The 19,354-nt window shown below is 42.8% G+C and overlaps 2 protein-coding genes across 2 annotated transcripts in view; both read right to left on the bottom strand.

Annotated features, from left to right (window-relative positions):
* Nucleotides 1-613: 613 nt before the first annotated feature.
* Nucleotides 614-13,622, bottom strand: LOC136426876 (fibropellin-1-like). The gene is made up of 26 exons (XM_066415596.1): nucleotides 13,338-13,622; nucleotides 12,974-13,089; nucleotides 12,239-12,410; nucleotides 11,646-11,783; nucleotides 11,200-11,347; nucleotides 10,747-10,859; nucleotides 10,134-10,329; nucleotides 9,393-9,506; nucleotides 8,143-8,262; nucleotides 7,831-7,944; nucleotides 6,880-6,996; nucleotides 6,546-6,656; nucleotides 6,294-6,410; nucleotides 6,061-6,171; nucleotides 5,801-5,917; nucleotides 4,997-5,107; nucleotides 4,716-4,832; nucleotides 4,374-4,484; nucleotides 3,520-3,636; nucleotides 3,237-3,347; nucleotides 2,946-3,062; nucleotides 2,619-2,729; nucleotides 2,012-2,128; nucleotides 1,694-1,804; nucleotides 1,422-1,538; nucleotides 614-1,118 (listed from the first exon to the last, which is right to left on the bottom strand). Exons 4-26 carry the CDS (start codon nucleotides 11,685-11,687, stop codon nucleotides 877-879), a joined length of 2,802 nt encoding a protein of 933 aa, XP_066271693.1. The 5' UTR covers nucleotides 11,688-11,783; nucleotides 12,239-12,410; nucleotides 12,974-13,089; nucleotides 13,338-13,622; the 3' UTR covers nucleotides 614-876.
* The window catches only part of LOC136426875 (uncharacterized), an 18,626-nt gene continuing 11,459 nt past the window's right edge, over nucleotides 12,188-19,354 (bottom strand). Inside the window, exons 7-9 of the mRNA XM_066415595.1 lie at nucleotides 13,338-13,495; nucleotides 12,974-13,089; nucleotides 12,188-12,410 (exon numbers count right to left, since the gene is read on the bottom strand). Coding sequence (XP_066271692.1) covers nucleotides 12,188-12,410; nucleotides 12,974-13,089; nucleotides 13,338-13,495 — 497 coding nt within the window. The remainder of the gene's footprint in view (nucleotides 12,411-12,973; nucleotides 13,090-13,337; nucleotides 13,496-19,354) is intronic.

Raw genomic sequence — 19,354 nt, 5'->3', positions numbered from 1 at the left:
TACATTTTTGCTACGGTACATTGCTTAAACTCTCAGGAATGTTTTTTAATCGCAGTATTGAAGGAATAAAGTGTGTGACGATTATAGCAAACAAGACTACAAAATATCAACTGGGTAGAAGAAGTACACGGTCCAACCCTCTATGAATTTCAACTTGTGAAAGTCTAGTACAGCTCATTGTATAAACAGGATAATCTCCAACGGATGTGTCGAACGGTTATACTTTCATATTGGTTATCTACTCGGTAACCTTTGACATATGCCAAACATTCCGTTAAGCATGACGGAAGCACTGAGCATATCTCAGAAACCGTGGTGTGGTGTGGACGTGCATGCACGTATGCTGATGGCCTTGGACTTTGTGGTAACGTTACTTGCTCAGACATGGTTTTGCAAATTAGTAGAATTTTGTGAGAAATTGCACCACAGGGAAAAGAGGCCTGGAAGCAAGTTTGACTAAAAAATACCATATTCGTGGGGATACCTGTATAACTGTTTTTGCATATCGTTGTATTTCGTACCAAGAATAACTTTTCAAACTTGTCTTGCTACCAGTCAAAGCAGATATACCCTAAGGATACAGCAAGGAAAAATCAAACGAGGACAACACGTATAGGCCAGTGGCATAAATTCATTCAATACTAAATATACATTGCACAGTGCTCAATATTTTGGGTTTACATAGTGACAAGCATAGAGAGATAATAAATAAAACGGTTATTCAGCATTTTCATGGGTTTTCATAACTTTTGTGTACGTGATTGTTTTGGAATGACAAAGTAATTCATTTTATTCGCACATGTTTAAAGAGTATCGGACAGAAAGCATTTGCTTATCTAAAGCCTTCCACTCAAAAGAAGTAAGTCGTCTGGTACTCTAGCAGTAAGCAACGTTATGTGGCCAGTCGCACACTATAAGGTCCTTGTTGAAAACGAGGCCAGCCGGGCAGTACATGAGGATCGGGTCGTCGTACCCGGGCGAGCACACGTAATAGTAGGTTTCACAGTTTCCAGCCAACATGAAGAACATGTCTAGGCCACACGTCAGGTCCGGTCTGAAGGGTACAACAGCGCCGTGGGTGATGTCGGTGGTGGGCACATACGGCGGAGTCGTAGGAACTGTGTGGGATGTAGGAATAGGTTACGTAAGAACTTTGCCTAAAACCAGGCGTAGAGAATGAGTGGCTAACTAGTAGTTGGTCAATCCAAGGCGAGTATGTAACGTTACATGCTTAGACAGTGTGAAATGTTCTCATTTCGTATTATTGGATTTCCTTTATTTTCAAAGATCTTCATGTCGCATGACCAACGGTGATATCAATGCCAACGGTATCGCTTTTTTCTTTCTTTGATAGCGAGTTATGGTTATATTCCGGATCATATGAGCGTTATGCGATGATAGATGAAAAGCAATGAACGTACCATATGTCTCGCACATCTTGCCCTCGTATGTAGACGGACAGTCGCATGTGAAGTCGTCGACAAGATCCTGACACACCCCTCCGTTCTGACAAGGGTTAGGGCTGCAGTCATCAAGATCTACAGAAGAAAAAAATGACACACATAAAACTTCATACCCTCATACCTGATTATAAACTGTGTAGCCTGGATTTGAAATAATGCTTTTATTGAAGCCTAACATGTACAGATTACATCTGATATTGTTTTGTAATTCGTCATGAACCGTAACTTACTTATTTCACAAGTGGTGCCGTTCCATCCCGGCTGACATGAGCAGGTGAATTTGTCGCCGTTTGCAGAACACACGCCTCCGTTTTGACAAGGTTTGTTACCACAAGGGTCCACTGTGGAAGAGAAATTATGTTAAAGAATAAACATTAGAGTATAATACATGGACAGTGTAGTATCCGATGGCGAGTGAGGCAAGTCAACATAGTATGGAAATATGCAATGAATGACTTCAACAACATCAGGTTGGGTGGTTTACAAGCACCTAATTGTTAGTTCCATCAGTGCTATCTGCTTACAGATAAAGAGTTTTTTACTCTTACCATATATCTCACACGTCTTGCCCTCGTATGGAGAAGGACAGTTGCAGAAGAAATCATTGACGTGATCATCGCACACCCCTCCGTTCTGACAAGGGTCGGGGCTGCAATCATCAACGTCTGGAGAAAGACGAAGCGATCAATAATTAAAATCCTCCCACACCATTATTGCTGTATAGGGCGGTGCCCATCTCCGTTTCATAGCCCTGGGCCACACTGTGGTGCAATCACTGTAGCAGGGGGCTAGTCCACTGGCAGTGAAGTGTGTTTCACTTCCACACTGTTTCAGAAGTATGTACCATTTTTATAAAGTCTTTGCTCAATGCGCCTCTTGTCCAGAGGTGTCCTACCCGGGGCTTGAACCCCAGTCCTTCTGGTCCAAGTAATTTGAACCAGATGTGGTGAGAGACAGAAGCGCAGACCACTACACCACAGGGACACCCCGAAGCGATCAATAAGATACGTTCAACTTGCAACAAAGAAATGATGTCCACCTGATGTGTTTCCCATGTGCATGTACATACGTGATTGTCAGATTTTCCCACCAACACCAGTCGGATTCTCTAATGGCAAAGTTCTCAAACAAGTCAAATGGTTGTGCAGTTCTTACTCATTTCGCACATTGTGCCGTTCCATCCAGGCTGACACGAGCAGGTAAATGTTGCGCCGCTTGCAGAACACACGCCTCCATGTTGGCAAGGTCCGCTGTCACATGGGTTCACTGAGGAATGAAGGTAATGTATAGTGTTAGAGATACAACATATTTTCGTGTACATGTAGTACGGACCATTCTGTAACAAGTGCAAGCAACCCAGGGCAATGGATGAGAATGAGCGAGGGAGAGTTTTGTCAGAGGGCGTCGTTGTTGCGTCTTGGCTTAGCAGTTTCTTGTACATCTTAGTGCTTTGTGGTTACTAATAAACAGCAAATAACTTACCATATATCTCGCACATCTTGCCTTCGTATGAAGCAGGACAACTGCAAGAGAAGTCAGCCACTAGGTCCTGACACACCCCTCCGTTCTGACAAGGGTCGGGGCTGCACTCATCAATGTCTAAGGGAGGAAATAGAATATCAAGCAACTTTCACTTGTAAGAAACAAAATATCAGCACGTATGCCATACGCATTAACAGAAAGCTACACGTAACGAGAGAACTGAATATGACATTGCCTCTTTGCCACACTCATACCGTGAACATATGTTAATTTCCATAGTGAGTTACTTACTCATTTCGCACGTGGTGCCGTTCCATCCAGGCTGACATGAGCAGGTAAATGCAGCACCACTCGCAAAACACAAGCCTGCGTGTTGACAAGGTGCACTGCCACAAGGGTCCACTGAGGAATGTAAGAAACGTTAACACATGTATAGTACCAAGAAGAAAGGCAAGATTCGCACGGCAATGGGAAACGATAGGTAAAGAAACATGGGGTAATCTAGTGGACAAGCACTTAATTTGTTTTGGTCATATACCTAAACGGTATCCGCTAATCACTGATAAGAACTCACCGTATATCTCGCACATGTTGCCCTCATATGGAGCAGGGCAACTGCAAGAGAAGTCGCCGACCAGATCCTGACACATCCCTCCGTTCTGACAAGGGTCGGGGCTGCACTCATCGATGTCTAAGGAAAGAAAACATCTTGCTCTTCACTGTATTTGCCACTGTACACCAAGTAACGTTTCACATGATATGAGAACTACGTGATTGAAGTGAGATATGAAAAAATTATCAAGCTAGAATACTAGTATGTAATTTTCCCAGATTGACTATTCCTTACTCATGTCGCAAGTGGCCCCGTTCCATCCAGGCTGACATGAGCAGGTAAATGTAGCGCCGTTTGCAGAACACACGCCTCCGTTTTGACAAGGTCCGCTACTACAGGGGTCAACTATGGAATTAAAGCACAAAGTAATGTTACGGGCACATTATATGTGATGTCTTGATTTTTTTAGTGTTTTACAGCAAAGGGCAAGTTACCGACAGATTCAGGAAGAGCCGACCTTTTAACCAAAGGGCTAAAGAATTGCTTGGTTAACAAGACATGTACTAGTATATCAGAGATATTCTGTAATAAATGAATAAGCACCAGACAACTCACCATATGTTTCGCAAATCATGCCCTCGTATGGAGCAGGACAACTGCAAGAGAAGTCAGCCACCAGATCCTGACACACCCCTCCGTTCTGACAAGGGTTCGGGCTGCACTCGTCAATGTCTATGGAAAGAAAACATTTATCAAACACATTGAAACGACTGCTACTGTTACTATGCAGCACATAAATGATGCCAGAGAAGTGCGTGACAGAATTGCACCAAACCAAAATTGTTATATAGCATTTCATATTGGTTGTTGTTTACCTGTTTCACACGTTGTGCCGTTCCATCCAGGCTGACATGAGCAGGTAAATGTAGCACCGCTTGCAGAACACACGCCTCCGTTTTGACAAGGTCTGCTGCCACAGGGGTTCACTAAGATAGGGAAATTATTTAAAAGATAGTCAGCATATAAAAGACTAGATCTTGCAGTAAATGTGTTGTCGTGTACAGGTGTTTAATGCTACGTTCAATCTAAAGATCTATGAGGATAAGTTTTACTAAATGAACAAAGGTGAACGATAATCTAGGTACTGTAGTGCTGTGACCGTGCATTCATACAACCGTAAGCGCTATCTTCTTACGAAATAACAACAGACAGCTTACCATATATTTCGCACATTTTGCCTTCGTATGGCAAAGGACAACTGCAAGAAAAGTCTGCGACCATGTCTTGACACACCCCTCCGTTCTGACAAGGATCAGAGCTGCACTCATCAATGTCTGAGGAACGAAAAAAACATCAGAAAACCTTCGCTTTAATAAAAAGACGAGCTGACAATGCCCATCCCACGCAAATCACCAAGAATATTGATACTAATAACAGAAGAGAAAACTAAGGTTACTCAGCGGAGATGTGTGCATTTGTAGGACTGGTTGTTCCTTACTCATTTCGCACGTGGCCCCGTTCCATCCAGGCTGACATGAGCAGGTAAATGTAGCACCGCTTGCAGAACACACGCCTCCGTTTTGACATGGTCCACTGCCACAGGGGTCAACTGTGGAATGAAAGTTGAGGTAATTACATCGTGGTACATGTGTCAAAGACCGTGTTTGGTGGGACAGAGAGGAAGAGAATGGACGGAAAGCATTGCCAATCGGTTTTACTAAGGAAAAAAAAGGATTGGTGAACAAACACTGAGTTGCAATTGCCAGATACCAAAACCAGTATCGTATAGGTATAGCGGAGAACTCACCGTATATCTCGCACATCTTGCCCTCGTATGGCAAAGGACAACTGCATGAGAAGTCAGCGACAAGATCCTGACATACCCCTCCGTTCTGACAAGGGTTAGGGCTGCAGTCGTCAATGTCTACGGAAAAGAAAGTCATTAGTAAACATGTATCCATTGAAGAATCATGCAACACCAGTGTCTACACGAGTGCATTAAACAAAAATGTTTTCTTCAGCTTGTCGGTTGCTTACTTGTTTCACACACGGTGCCGTTCCATCCAGGTTGACACGAGCAGGTAAATGTAGCACCGCTGGCAGAACACACGCCTCCGTTTTGACACGGTCCGCTGCCACAGGGGTTCACTGAGGATTGGAAATACAACATAAATCCACAAGCACGTTACATGAGATAATTGGAACTCATACATGTAACAATGTATAGACAGATTCACGAAGAATGAACAAGCGCTTACTTCATGAACGTAAGAGCTATCTTGACATTGAATAGATAACTCACCGTATATCTCGCACATGTTGCCCTCATATGGAGCAGGACAACTGCAGGAGAAGTCAGCCACCAGATCCTGACACACCCCTCCGTTCTGACAAGGGTTGGGGCTGCACTCGTCGATCTCTAAGGATATAGAAAACATCTTTGCTTTAAGTAGATTTTACTGTTATTGTCTTCTGCTGTGCGGACACAATAACAAAACTAAGTGACAGAAGAGAAATATCAAGCAAAAATGTGCAACTTTTTTGAGGTTGTCCAATTCTTACCTATTTCACAAGTGGTGCCGTTCCATCCAGGCTGACATGAGCAGGTAAATGTAGCACCGCTTGCAGAACACACGCCTCCGTTTTGACAAGGTCCGCTGTCACAGGGGTTCACTGTAGAATAAAAATCAGTTAAAGACTGATTTTAATAAGGATTTGGCTGGTGAGTGATACTTAGTTGCTGTTATCATATTCCAGACAGCCACCTACTAAATGATAGATAGTAAAGAACTCACCATATATCTCGCACATTTTTCCTTCGTATGAAGCAGGACAGTTGCAAGAAAAGTCAGCCACTAGGTCCTGACACACTCCTCCGTTCTGACAAGGGTTAGAGCTGCACTCGTCAAGATCTAGAGAAAGAAAGTATGTTGAAAAATCTATGCCTTAACAGTATATACTGTCAGTGTCCAGTCATACAAATAATCACAGGTTTCTGCGAAGTAAAAATGACAAGAGAGATAATGTGTAATATTGGTGTTCCTTACCCATTTCGCAGGTGATGCCGTACCATCCAGGCTGACATGAGCAGGTAAATATAGCGCCGCTTGCAGAACACACGCCTCCGTTTTGACAAGGTTTGTCCCCACAGGGGTCCACTGAGACATGAAAATACAAAAGTTAGATGATAGGAACACAACATAGAACGTTAAGTACAACTTGTACAAGTAAGGACCATGTTCAATTTAATGACAGAAGACATCGTCGAATAGCAGACAGTTTAACCGAAGGAACAATTGGTTGGTTTAGGAACTGGTCCTGAATTGTTGAAGTCTCATACGTAAGTGATATCTTGTCATAAGCAAACATAAGAGAACTTACCGTATATCTCACACATGTTGCCCTCGTATGGAGAGGGACAAACGCAGAAGAAGTCGTCTACAAGATCCTGACACACCCCTCCGTTCTGACAAGGGTCGGGGCTGCAGTCGTCAATGTCTGAAGGACACAAACATTATCATTGCCTGAAAATATATACTGTAAGTGTCCACCCAATACACTTAACCAGATAGACGCAAAACATTAAACCATTAAAGAAAAATTCGTTGTTCCATACTCATTTCGCAAGTGGTTCCGTTCCATCCAGGCTGACACGAGCAGGTAAATGTAACACCGCTTGCAGAACACACGCCTCCGTTTTGACAAGGTCCGCTGTCACAGGGGTTCACTGTGGAATGGAAGTGATTTGTTACAGATATAGCATACAAAATGATTGAAAATTGCAGTAGATATAGTCAGGAAAATTGTGCGAAAACTTGCAAGAAAGGCTCTAGCCACGGAACGTCGAGATGGGTAGCTGAAAATACAAGTAGCTATTGCCTTACGCTTAAACGTTGAGTGCTATCTACTTATCAAATAACAAAAGACAGCTTACTATATATTTCGCACATCTTTCCCACGTACGGATCAGGACAGCTGCAGGAGAAGTCAGCGACCAGATCCTGACACACCCCTCCGTTCTGACAAGGATCTGGGCTGCAGTCGTCGATGTCTGCGGACAAACGACAATATTGATCCTTCAGAACTTTCAGCAGCAATTCAAGTTCGCGTGGTTCTTATTTCGCGCTAAGGTGAAAGTGGAGTGTTCGCGGTGGTTTTAAGTTTGCGGCAGCGCTATAGTCACATGCTGCTACAGCATTGGACAAAAATGTAACGTAAAACCACTGCGAACATTTCTGCATTTACAGTACCGCTATTGCTAACTCCATACCTATAACTAACTGGGAATTACTGGACCCAACAGAATATTATAGAAGAATATCAGTTACTTACTGGTTTCGCAAGTGGTACCGTTCCATCCAGGTTGACATGAGCAGGCAAATTTATCTTCGCTGGCAAAACACAGGCCTCCGTGTTGACAGGGTCCGCTATCACACGGGTTGAGAGCTGAACAATGTAACATCAGAGAGTTATATTCACTATACAATACAACTGGGTAAGACAGAGCAAGCTATACGGCGCATTGCAGAAAACGGAGCAAATAAATATTCCACTGAAAGAACATAGAGATGAACGCCAAGCAACCATTTACAACTATACATAGCTTTTTAGCTATGGGGGCTCAATAAAGAAGAGAGAACGTACCATACGTGTCGCACGTTGTGCCGTTCCATCCGAGCTGACATGAGCAGGTAAATTTGTCGCCATCTGCTGAGCATACGCCTCCGTGTTCACAAGGGTCAGTCGCGCAAGGGTCGCTGGTATCTGTAGGTAATGTAGGTAACGGTTACTTGTGCAAGATCTGGACGTCGAGCAACATTATCCTGTACACCCTCCTTTATCAGCGCTGAAACCCGCTCGGGAAATTCCCGGCAAACCCTCCCGGTCTCAGCCCTGACTTTTTGAACGGAGATTTTGGCTTCTGGCGGCGTAACTGACAGTTGCTCATAGATAATCAATGAGCTAGCCTTATTTGGCACAAAGGTTCGTTATCTTTTTCTGAACCCAAAGTAGCGATGTAAGATGTAAGCTGATTGGCTGATAGCTTCCCAGCGTCCTTTGCGGCTTTGCTCGAGATGAGCTTTAGCAAACCCTCTGATTGGCTGAAGTTGTTTTGGTGGTGACGGCGCCAGAAGTGTGTTCAGGGGCTCGGAAGGGCAGGGCCGCTATGGGAGGTAACGAACCGAACGTTAACATATCGGGTCTGCTGGGAGGATGAATCCTGTAGTACATACAGGTAAATAGTATGAATGTTGTGCGGCGAAAGCAAGTTATGTGTCAAAACGAGTTCAGCGAAACAACAAGCGAGGACATAACGTAGGGAAAATAGACCGGGTGCCAACTTTTGTAAAACCCCTGTCGCACTTGTGCGTATATACAAGTCCGCATGAGTTGCGTATCAATATGTTTTTGGTTTAGGTTAAGTTTGCAGCCGAATAAGTGATTTCTTAGGTTCGATCACTAGGCTGCACAACGGTGGGTCAAAGAAGAAAACTAATTTTCCCCGCAAACCTTACTTAAGCCCCTGTCACACTTGTGCGTATATACAAGTCCGCATGAGTTGCGTATTAACATGTTTTTGGTTTAGGTTAAGTTTGCAGCCGAATAGCTGATTTCTTAGGTTCGATCACTAGGCTGCACAACGGTGGGTCAAAGTAGAAAAGAACTTTTTCCCCGCAAACCTTACTTAAACAAAAAAAATGTTAATGCACAACTCACGCGAACTTGAATATACGCACAAATGTGACAGGGCCCTTAGTAAGGTAATGGAGAGGACTCAAGAGTGGAGCCAGGTTACCTGTACCAACTTTGCATATCCCACAGTGTATGTTTCTTGTGAAAGTCACTATGGAATGTCTTTTACGTGGAAGACAAAAATTGGCGTTGTTACTTACCGATGTTGCAGTCTTTCCCCTCATACGGAGGGCGGCAAACGCAGACGAAGTCATCCACACGGTCCAGACAGGTGCCGCCGTTCGCACAAGGATTCGGCTGACAGTCATCAAGATCTGAGGAAACAAGCCAAATGATACACCATGGTTTGTGAGCTGTTAAATCAAAACGTGTTTAATGACCAAAAGCGCGATAGGATAATTTCAAATGGATGATTTTTGAAAAGTCATAAAATCGAATTGATGGACCAAAGCTTCCTCTTGTAGATGCAACCATAGATATGTTTCCAATCATCTTTTTGATGACCCCTCCCACCCAGCAATGTTTGAAATAGCCACCGGGCGTTGTCATTAGATTGATATCATATTGAATTGGATATTTGCAATAGTATACAGAAGAAAGAAGATTGTTGACACGGCAAAAGTAAAGGACATTCTGTTTGGTTTACTATGGTCGTAAGAGAAACAAGCGGAACGGATTATAGCATGGTCTCTATGGCAGGGCAGTGCCACATGCCATTAATTATAGGGATGCAATTACGATATTGCATTGACGATTAAAGTAGTTACGGTGTGACAAAGACATCGTGCATCACCACGCCCAACCAGGCAAACGATATGCCAAGTTACACACCAATGCGACAACAGGATCGTGAGTTCTAGCTGCGAACGCGCAAACAAAAGCATTTCCAATACTCCCAGCAGGAGGTCATCCTCCTTCCCGGAGTAACAAGGCTGGCCCACCTTTACACTCAACCCCGGCGTCATCGGCGTGTGTGCATGTTGTCATCCCGCCAGAGAGCAGTGGACAGTCGGAGAGGGACATCTCGTTCCCAGAGCAGTCCAGGTTGTTGAGGTAGATAGGTCCGCTTCCCTGGCCGTAGTGTGCGGAGCCGTAGGCTGCTACAGCACCGCCATGGCCAACTCCACGGCACACCACCTACACAAGGAAAGCATTCATACTATCATTCTTTTTTATTCAAAGAAAACATCAAATGATACAAATTAATGTACAAAGACAAAGTGACGGCGGACTCAAGTTGTACTCAACATATACTTTCGCCGTCACTTGTACATTATGGAAAATAAAGTGTTTGACAAGACGCTCAAATGAGTGAATGAAGACATATAAATACATAAAAAATGCCCAGTTTAAACATTAAGATTCAGTCAAAGGACATTGCAAATGATAGAATAGCCAACGTACACAAAATCACCAAGAGGTATAGAGAGGCACGTCTTTGAATAGAAATCGCAATAACTTAGACACAGTATCAAGACTTAAGCGGTGTCTTTTTGAGTACCCTTTTTTGTCGAAATTTCAAGGATGTATAATTTTACCAGAATCAGTACAAACCTGGGCTTCCTCCATTCCCCAGTCTCCGTCACAGATTGTCCCCCAGACACCACCGCGGTTGATCTCAACTCTGCCCTCGAACTCAGAACTTCCTCCGACTAACCTCATCTTTCCTGAGGCGCACGAGTAACATAATTTTATTGACACAAGAAAAGTATAGAAACTTTCCTGTGGTCACCTACATTTCCATAGATACTACAAGATAACATCAAACGATCAATGATTGACGTCTGTGCATGTATAGGTACAAAAATCTTCGTCCATGCAGCATCGGGTGAAATTACAGGTAACGTTATGTACAATCTTAATAACAATTTTTAGTACATGTATCTTTAAAATAGTTCTTTAAATTGTATTGCCCTTGCGTTATATCTCATGTTCTTGATGAGAAACACAGGAGGGTAGTAGGATAGAACTAACGTTACATCGACATTAGAAGACAAAGTTTCCTACCCAGAGGGACGATCTTAGCGGCGTTGATCTGGAACATGAAGGTGCCCGGTTGTCCCACGTTTGACCTGGTCTCAACATCTACAATCTCAGAAGACCGTGAGCCCGGCACTGTGTAGTAGTTTGTCCCATCTCCAGAATTGAACCCTGCCTGAAATATGCCAGACGAACATGTGTCGTTATAAAGCTGTCGAGGAATACAGATTAGTTTTAAGACGTTTATTTTGTATACAACTTCAGTGATCATCTCCAATCTGCTCATATTAAGATATTAGTCGTAAGCAACGTAAACGTTTAACAGTTGTTTCTACTGCGAGTCCTACAATGTCCTAGACTGGTCTGAAATAGGTAAGCTTACACTCTGACTATCTCCATATTTATAGAGGTTGACTCTTGCTATCACAGTACACATATAAAACAAACAAATAGAACATCTAGAGGGTGCAGACCTGTGCTGGGATTCCGCCAAGACCGGTCGCTGCGTCACCCATGCTGGCGCTTCCCGTCGTCCAAAGGATGTCGCCGTACTTAAAAATGGCGAAAGACTGGATACCGTCGGTTGCCAACACGGTCTGGAACGACTGCCGCTGCATTTGAACATGAAGTATACATATTTGAAAATGAAGTTACAGAAAAAAACAGACTGATAGATTTAGCAGCAAATTTCAGGGTAAAAATCAACAAATTCGTGAAATTAGACACGTGGCATTGGTGTTTCACTGCACGAAAAGTGGGATTTACCAATGGTGGTAAATGCTGGTAGAGTCTGGTAATGTTTAATTTTATTACCAATATGCAAACATTACCAGACTTTACCAGCATTTACCACCATTGGTAAATCCCACTTTGTTTCATTAAATCAAGGACGAATGTCGAAATGTGTTGAATGTCCTGCATAGGTTTCGTAACGTATGTTCGACAAAAAAGGACGGCTGCGGATATATCATATATTGACACAACGAATTATCTAATATCTAACCCATGTGACCCATCACAGCTGGGACCAGAGACTGACCGGAAGTGGATCTCGATGACAACTTACGCTCGTGTTTGCGCTGCCGCCATAGTAGGTCACGTCGTGGTACGTCGCCACCAAGACGCAGCCGGCCTGGAAGCTGGTGATGCCCGGGTGGTTGGCGAGGATGTCCTGGGACACTTGTGCGAGCAGGGCTTGGTCCGTGGTGGTCTGTCTCCAGTACACCTCCCCGGCGCGCCTTCAGAAATAACCGTTTTTATGAAACTAGCTTTTTCCACTTTGCTCTCAAAACTCTCGAATGTTCGTTGACATATTGGCGTTCTAAAGCCCCCCTCTCACTGGACCTGCGGCACGCTGGCGGCGTCGCTGCGGCCGATCGAATTGACAAAGCGCTCAACGAATTTGATCGACAAAAAACGAATCTTTTTAAGCTTTGCGTGTTTTGTTGTCTTTTTGTTCATACCTGTACGTTTTGAATGGTATTCCCATTATAAAGTCAAGGGTAACACAAATTCAGTTTAGGACGCAGCGACGCCGCAAGTATGCCGCGGGTCCAGTGAGAGGGGGGCTTAATCTGACATGTAATGTAACCTAAGCTAAATTTAAAGACTGAATTTTCTGAATAATATCGTTATGATTCATCAGTGGAGTCAAGTGTTATCAATGAGGTTTTCACCCTCAGTGCTATGATCACACAATTTTCCAGTGAATTACGTTATGATTGAAGTGTTAGAGATACTACTAAGATTATTTCTGTGAAAGCCCGGGACATTTTCTCAAAGAAATCTCCATCTAACTGACCTGTTGTCTACATCTGCCCAGAAGACCGCTACGATTGGGAAAGACTGGATGGGGAAGGGGCTTGGAGTGAAGATAGTCACCTCTCCTTCGAATGACACCACTCCATTGTTGTTAACCTTAAGATAGAGGTTTAGAAAAATATATCACCAATCCTGCACAACTTGTACAAGTCTTCTACGAGTCACAGCTATCTCTTCAAAGCAGCATAATGTGTAATTTGGTTGTTATACGCTAAATTCATCTCTTTTTTTGTTTCTCTTTCAAATAACGTGTGTTATGATTCCCTCTTGCGTTGAAAAATCAACGACACGTACCGTTTTATCAGAAATGAACGGTCAGGTTTATTTTAGAACGCTGAACTTACCCAGAAGTCGCGGTAAACGTTACCGAAGTACGGAAATCCACCGGTGTACGCCGAGGTTTGCTTCTCGGAGCCACCATCGTCTGCTTTGGGGTTAACCGCGTCACCGGCAGACTGGCCGAAAGGGTAGAAACCCGCCGTTCCTCCGGCACGTATGTTACCTGCGGTGAAAAGCGTAGGTCTTGTGCGGTTAAATTATGGATATTGGGAAATGTCAGGAATGTTCTCTGCAGCGTTGAAGAAGCTTAATGTTAGATGTAGTAAATTTTTACGACATGCATTCAATTAGATCTCTAGGCGGGGTTTCAGTAGAGCACATGTAATTACAATATCAACATTAATCAAGGTGTCCTTCAAATTGATTTATACCACATTTTTGGAAGGTAGCGGTTATCTTAAAAGATTACTATGTCTGTACGTTTCCACCTTCATCGTAGATAGAAATCACGACATAAATCATCATATTTGAAACGGAAAAAATCGAAAAAAAGTTGCCATGAAAACCAACACCTTTTCCACGACATCTCGAGGATTGGCCATGTGATAAAAGTTGTAGTTTTCACCGGGTAAAAAAGAACGAATGATCGTTACTTACGTCTGTCCTCCCGAACATGTGCATTCAAACTGGCGGACTGGGCTGGCCCCACCGCGCAAACCACCAGGAACAGGACAAGCGGAGTCATCATTGTTGCAGCACGGCAGTCTTACAAGTAACGCAGTTACTGAATATGTTCAGATGTGTAGCGTCTTTTATATCATTTGAAGTGATCATGCCATATTTTTCATACACTGGGCCATACCATTACAAATGGGTCAAATGGGTAAACTGATGATTCTTTGTCAATCAAGCACTGACGATAATCTATTCTGATTATGAACAATTCTACCGCAACAAATATCAATCGTTGAGAATCAACGGTAGCAGACCGTTATTTCTTGCTATTATTTCATTGTCGTCTTTACTCCAAGGACTTTCAACACTTCCACCCCTATCAAGTACTAAACATGTCCATTCATTCTCTCATCGTTTTCTATGATTCAGCAAAACTTCAGAATAACGTGACAAAGAGTTCGTTCAACTTGTCTCATATTCAGGTCATCATGGCAAGGACCTCCGTTTTTCACGTGGCCGGCGACATTTTTACATGTGTACGTGCTTGTGCGCTTGTACGCGTTTGGGCTGTGTACACAACAATATCCGCCGCGGATTCTTCCGGACATCTGATAATTTCGGCTCAAGCACAAATAGCATCTGGCGGTAGACTGACACACTCTCACACCTTTGCACTCCCTGTCAAGTGGGCTGCCGCGTGACAGACCGCTGCTGGAGGTGAAGGAATTGAACGAAGCACTTCATTTTACCGCGCGCGGCCACAAAATAATTTTCAACAAGGTTATGGCAGAACCGACCGTCTATCTATGGGGACCTTTTCCGTCAAAATTACACAGAATTCCGCAATACACGTCCAAACTGTCCGAAGAATGCCCTCAATTACCGGCGTCAAGCCATCTTACGATCGACAATAGCAGATAAGTTCTGTGTAAATGATGCCAAATCGTTTTCTATAGTCGTATGTCTAACATAACTATGCTACTTTTTTTTCAGACACGCTTATCACGTAAACGCTGGGGGTTATGAAGGAAGATGACATTGGAACATCTAAGATGATAAGCTTTATATTTCACTTTACTTGCACTGATGAGTTGGTGTCGTTATGTTTCATAATAGTAATGATGTCAACGATCGCAGGCACGAGTTTCGAAGGTAACGTGTACGAAGGAAGTTCAGCACCAGGGACAGGCGCCAATCGCTGATTGGATGTAGTACGATTCAGATGTAGACTAACTCCCACGTGTCTATACTCTATGTCAAGTGGCCTGTCCCGTGACTGTTCACCGCTATGGAGTGGGGGCGAATAGAGTTTTCTACCTTTCTACTAAGTTTGTCATTGACCCTCGGCAATACAAAGCAGACAACGTTATACCGGGGAATTGTACGTTCTACCTCAAACGCTTTTTCCATTGAATGGGCTATGTTATAAAACATTCAGACATCACAACTTGTTCATTTTTTAGTACGGGTTATTGTTTTACTTGGAACGTGAATAGGTGTCTCCAATATAGTGTCAAAACGTGCATTATTAGCCTTGGCACATTTTATCACTTATCATGGAAAGTCAACCACCCATTGCAAACACACACAATCTATATGTGGCCTATTGGAATGGATGACGTTTGCACATGTTTAAAAGTGCAAACACTACAGACGAGGGACACCAGGGCAACAGCTTGATAGAGTTGGTATGAGAACATCATTTTCTTCCAGATAAAACCCAGTTTGTGAACTGTGATATGTGTTAGTAAGTGCTGCATAAATGAGGGCTGGTAAAGGGACTTTATATCTGTTTTTCGCAAACCATACCATTAAAGATTTGAAGTAGGAAAATTAGAGCAGGATCTATGTCTTTACTCTTGAAACATCCATGTTTAAACTTTTATTCTTCAAGTGCAACATTGCAAACACTGTGTCTGAATTGTGTTGCCTTTTTACAGTGGTTTGTAAAAACATTTACATTCATACTTCTTAAAATCGTAAAATTCTCCATGATGTGAGCATTTATGACACAGAGTTTACCTCTAAGTTGCATTATCATCTTCGCCGAGGAACTCGGAGTAGATTATATTTTCGGTTGAGCCGGCTGTTGTGTGGGTCTGTATGTATGTCAAGAGCATAACTCGGGAAACCTTTGATGGATCTTCATGATATTTGGTAGGTGTGTAGTGGTTGTGCAAAGGAAGGTCAAGTTCAAAAATCGTTCACCTGTCGTTTTCCAACAATACTGCAGCGGACTTTTAATTTTTCTGTGTTTGTATGTAGGCAAAAAAAGTGACGGAAACGTTGATGGATCTCAATGATTTTTGGTAGTTTGGAAGAGATTGTGGGAACGGAGGTCAAGTTTAAAAATGATTTATTTGGCGCTTTCCTACAGAACTGCAGCAGGCTTTGTGTGTGTGAGAGTTTGTATGTCGCCAGCATAACTCGAGGAGCTATTGGCGGTTGTGCATGATATTTCGTGGATAGGTAGTGATGTCAAAGAGGAAGGTCAAGTTCGATAATGGGCCTCCTATCGGGTATTTGAGGTACTGCAGCGGAGCTTCAACGTTTGAGGCCAAATTTTCTGGAGGCGTCAGGTTCATGATTTTTTGGTAGTATATAGCTTCTGGGACGGCAAGTGAGTGGTGGGAATTAAGGCCCCCTAGCTGCTCGTTTGGAACTGCAGTTGGCGTTTTTGTTAATACATTTGGAGACGAATAACTCCAGCAGGGATTGACGGATTATCATAATTTATGGCATGTGGATAGTTTCGGTGATGCTTTACATAACTGAATACTTGTCATGCAAATAAGACGATAATTTGCATAATAAGTGAGGAAAGTTTATGAATTCGCCGAAAGCTTGTAGTCAAATTTCATACAAGTGCTATGGTAACGATTTTTAAGTGGTGTACAGCTCTTGGGGCAGGGAGTAAGTGATGTAAGTTTAGACCCCCTAGAGGCTTGCTTAGAACTGCAGTAGACCTTTTTTATGTTACCTTTGGAGGCGAGTAACTCGGGTAGGGTTTGATGAATTTGCATTGTTTTGGACAGGTAGGTTATTGAGGTAATGATTAACAAATAAAGACGTATGAAATTGTTATCAGGGTCTAATTAAGTGGTGAAATAGGCTTGTTTATCATTACATTTTTTAAGTACCCTTTGTCGACCTATATCTAAGGGCAACACCAGATATGCAGGCCTGTGCAAATTAGATTGATGCTCTCTGGTGACCTCAAAAACCACCGGCCAAACTACACTCCGGCTGGGACGGAGCTTATATCAACAAACACAGGAAAGGTCTGGTCCTGTGCGGGACAAGTCAAAACGATGAATATAAGGAAATGTGCAAGCAGCAGGCACTACAGAAGGCACTAAGCTTTATGTGGTTTGTAAAATGCAGTTGTATACCACACTGGATGTGGACCACAGTCCTTCGTAGATGAGAGTAAGAAAAGGTTCTTGCGCAGATAGTGACATAAAAATCCTCAAAATCAGGATAATCTTTAAAACAGACCCATCAGGACCTGACTGAACTCCCCTCCAGGGTGTTTCACATTTAAGACAGAGACACGAAAAAACAGTAACAGGTCTCACAAATCTAACACCCTCTAAAAAAAAGTGAAACAGTAGGCTTTAGAGAGATATTGTCAATAGCAGTAGGTGCAAGAGTCGTGGTCACTGCCAACGTTAACATATTAGACGGAATTGTTAAGGGCGCATTCGTAGGCATTGACAGCACATGCCATGATGTCCACACCTTCCTCGTAAAATTCGACAGTGAAAGCAAATACAAGAAAGATTTACCCAAATGCGGTACCCATCAAAAGACAATGTTCAATAAGTTCTCAGTTATGGCAAGCGGACGATCCAAGCACGACGAGAACAGTATCCTCAATCTTTAGCATGGGGCTGTACCTAAAGTTTAAGGTAGATCACTGGACAAAACTGTTGTCCCCTTTGAGCGCAAACGGGTCGTTTTTTCTCAGGTCAGTTATATGTTGCCTTACGTCATGTTGAGTTTGAACGGATTGTATCTATTGGGATTCAAATCGTATACAATTAGTGAATTACAATACTGTAAACCAAAATATATGTTCTTAAAGAAATGGAACTCCTAAAACAGCTGCCTGTGTCAAAGGTTACACAACAACCTAACACAGGAGACCGTGATACTTGCATTAAATGTCAAGTTCCTGAATATACTCCTACGCGGAACATCTAAAAATATGAGAGCTGACAGATCAACACAACCAGTCGATGTCTTCTGTTTCGTGGAAACCTTCCTGAATGGCCGACAACAGACTAAAAATTTTCTGCCACAAGCAACGGCATTCAGAGCAGACAGAGATGGAACAGGAGGGATGACTGTTGCTACGCAAGACGTCAATCCTACACAGCCGATATATTTCAGCCGATGGAGTGAAGTGCATAGCTACCACAGTCACCAAACTATCGACCACAGTTGAAACAAATCAAAGGAGCGAGTAGAAACAGAAGTGATCCCAACCGAGATTCGAACTCACGCCGAAACCGGAGGCCAGATCACAGGCACTAGGCTCAAGGTCGCAACCAGTTAGACTGGTCAGTTGGAGGCGTTTGAACCCCACTGTTACACTACTCCCCCTTTTCTTTCTAGACTGGTCCCGAGTCTCCGAGTACGATATTCCCTGTGTAATCTGATCGTGACCAGTGAAACAAATCAAAGGAGCGAGTAGAAACAAGTGATCCCAACCGAGATTCGAACTCACGCCGAAACCGGAGGCCAGATCACAGGCACGCACGCCTTAACCACTAGGCTAAAAGGTCGCGACCAGTTAGACTGTCAGTTGGAGGCGCTTGAACCCCCACTGTTACACAGTCAACAGCATTAACAACATCTACAAACCACACTCCTTGCCTGAAGCAGCCTTGTTAATTGACTGAGCTTGAGGTGTGTTGCCAATTATTATGACAAGTAACACGTGTATCAACTAAAATACTTTTCAGAACTAACGTTCGATAAATGTGGTAAATAGCTAGAGCTCTTTCAAGTAGATTTATCAACACCAGATAAAAAGGCGATGTTACCTAAACTTCTCCATGATACAGATGCAGAATCCCCCCCAATATTCATAGTCATCAATGTTTGTAAATGTCTTTGAATATTCATCAATGTTCATGTAAATTTTCAGTAATATCTATGAATATTTATCTATGTTGAAACGTATATTTATAAAACATAACATCCTTGTAGATTTATTAACACCAGATAAAAAGGCGATATTACCTAAACTTCTCCATAATACAGATGCAGAATAGAAGGGTATTTTCCTAGTCATCAATGTTTGTAAATGTCTATGAATATTCATCAATGTTTATGTAAATTTTCATTTATATCTATATAAAATATATAATAATATTGAAACGCATACTTATAGTATTCA

The sequence above is a fragment of the Branchiostoma lanceolatum genome, chromosome 2, assembly GCF_035083965.1.
Source record: "Branchiostoma lanceolatum isolate klBraLanc5 chromosome 2, klBraLanc5.hap2, whole genome shotgun sequence".
Taxonomy (NCBI): domain Eukaryota; kingdom Metazoa; phylum Chordata; class Leptocardii; order Amphioxiformes; family Branchiostomatidae; genus Branchiostoma; species Branchiostoma lanceolatum.
This window is presented reverse-complemented; position numbering and strand designations above follow the sequence as displayed.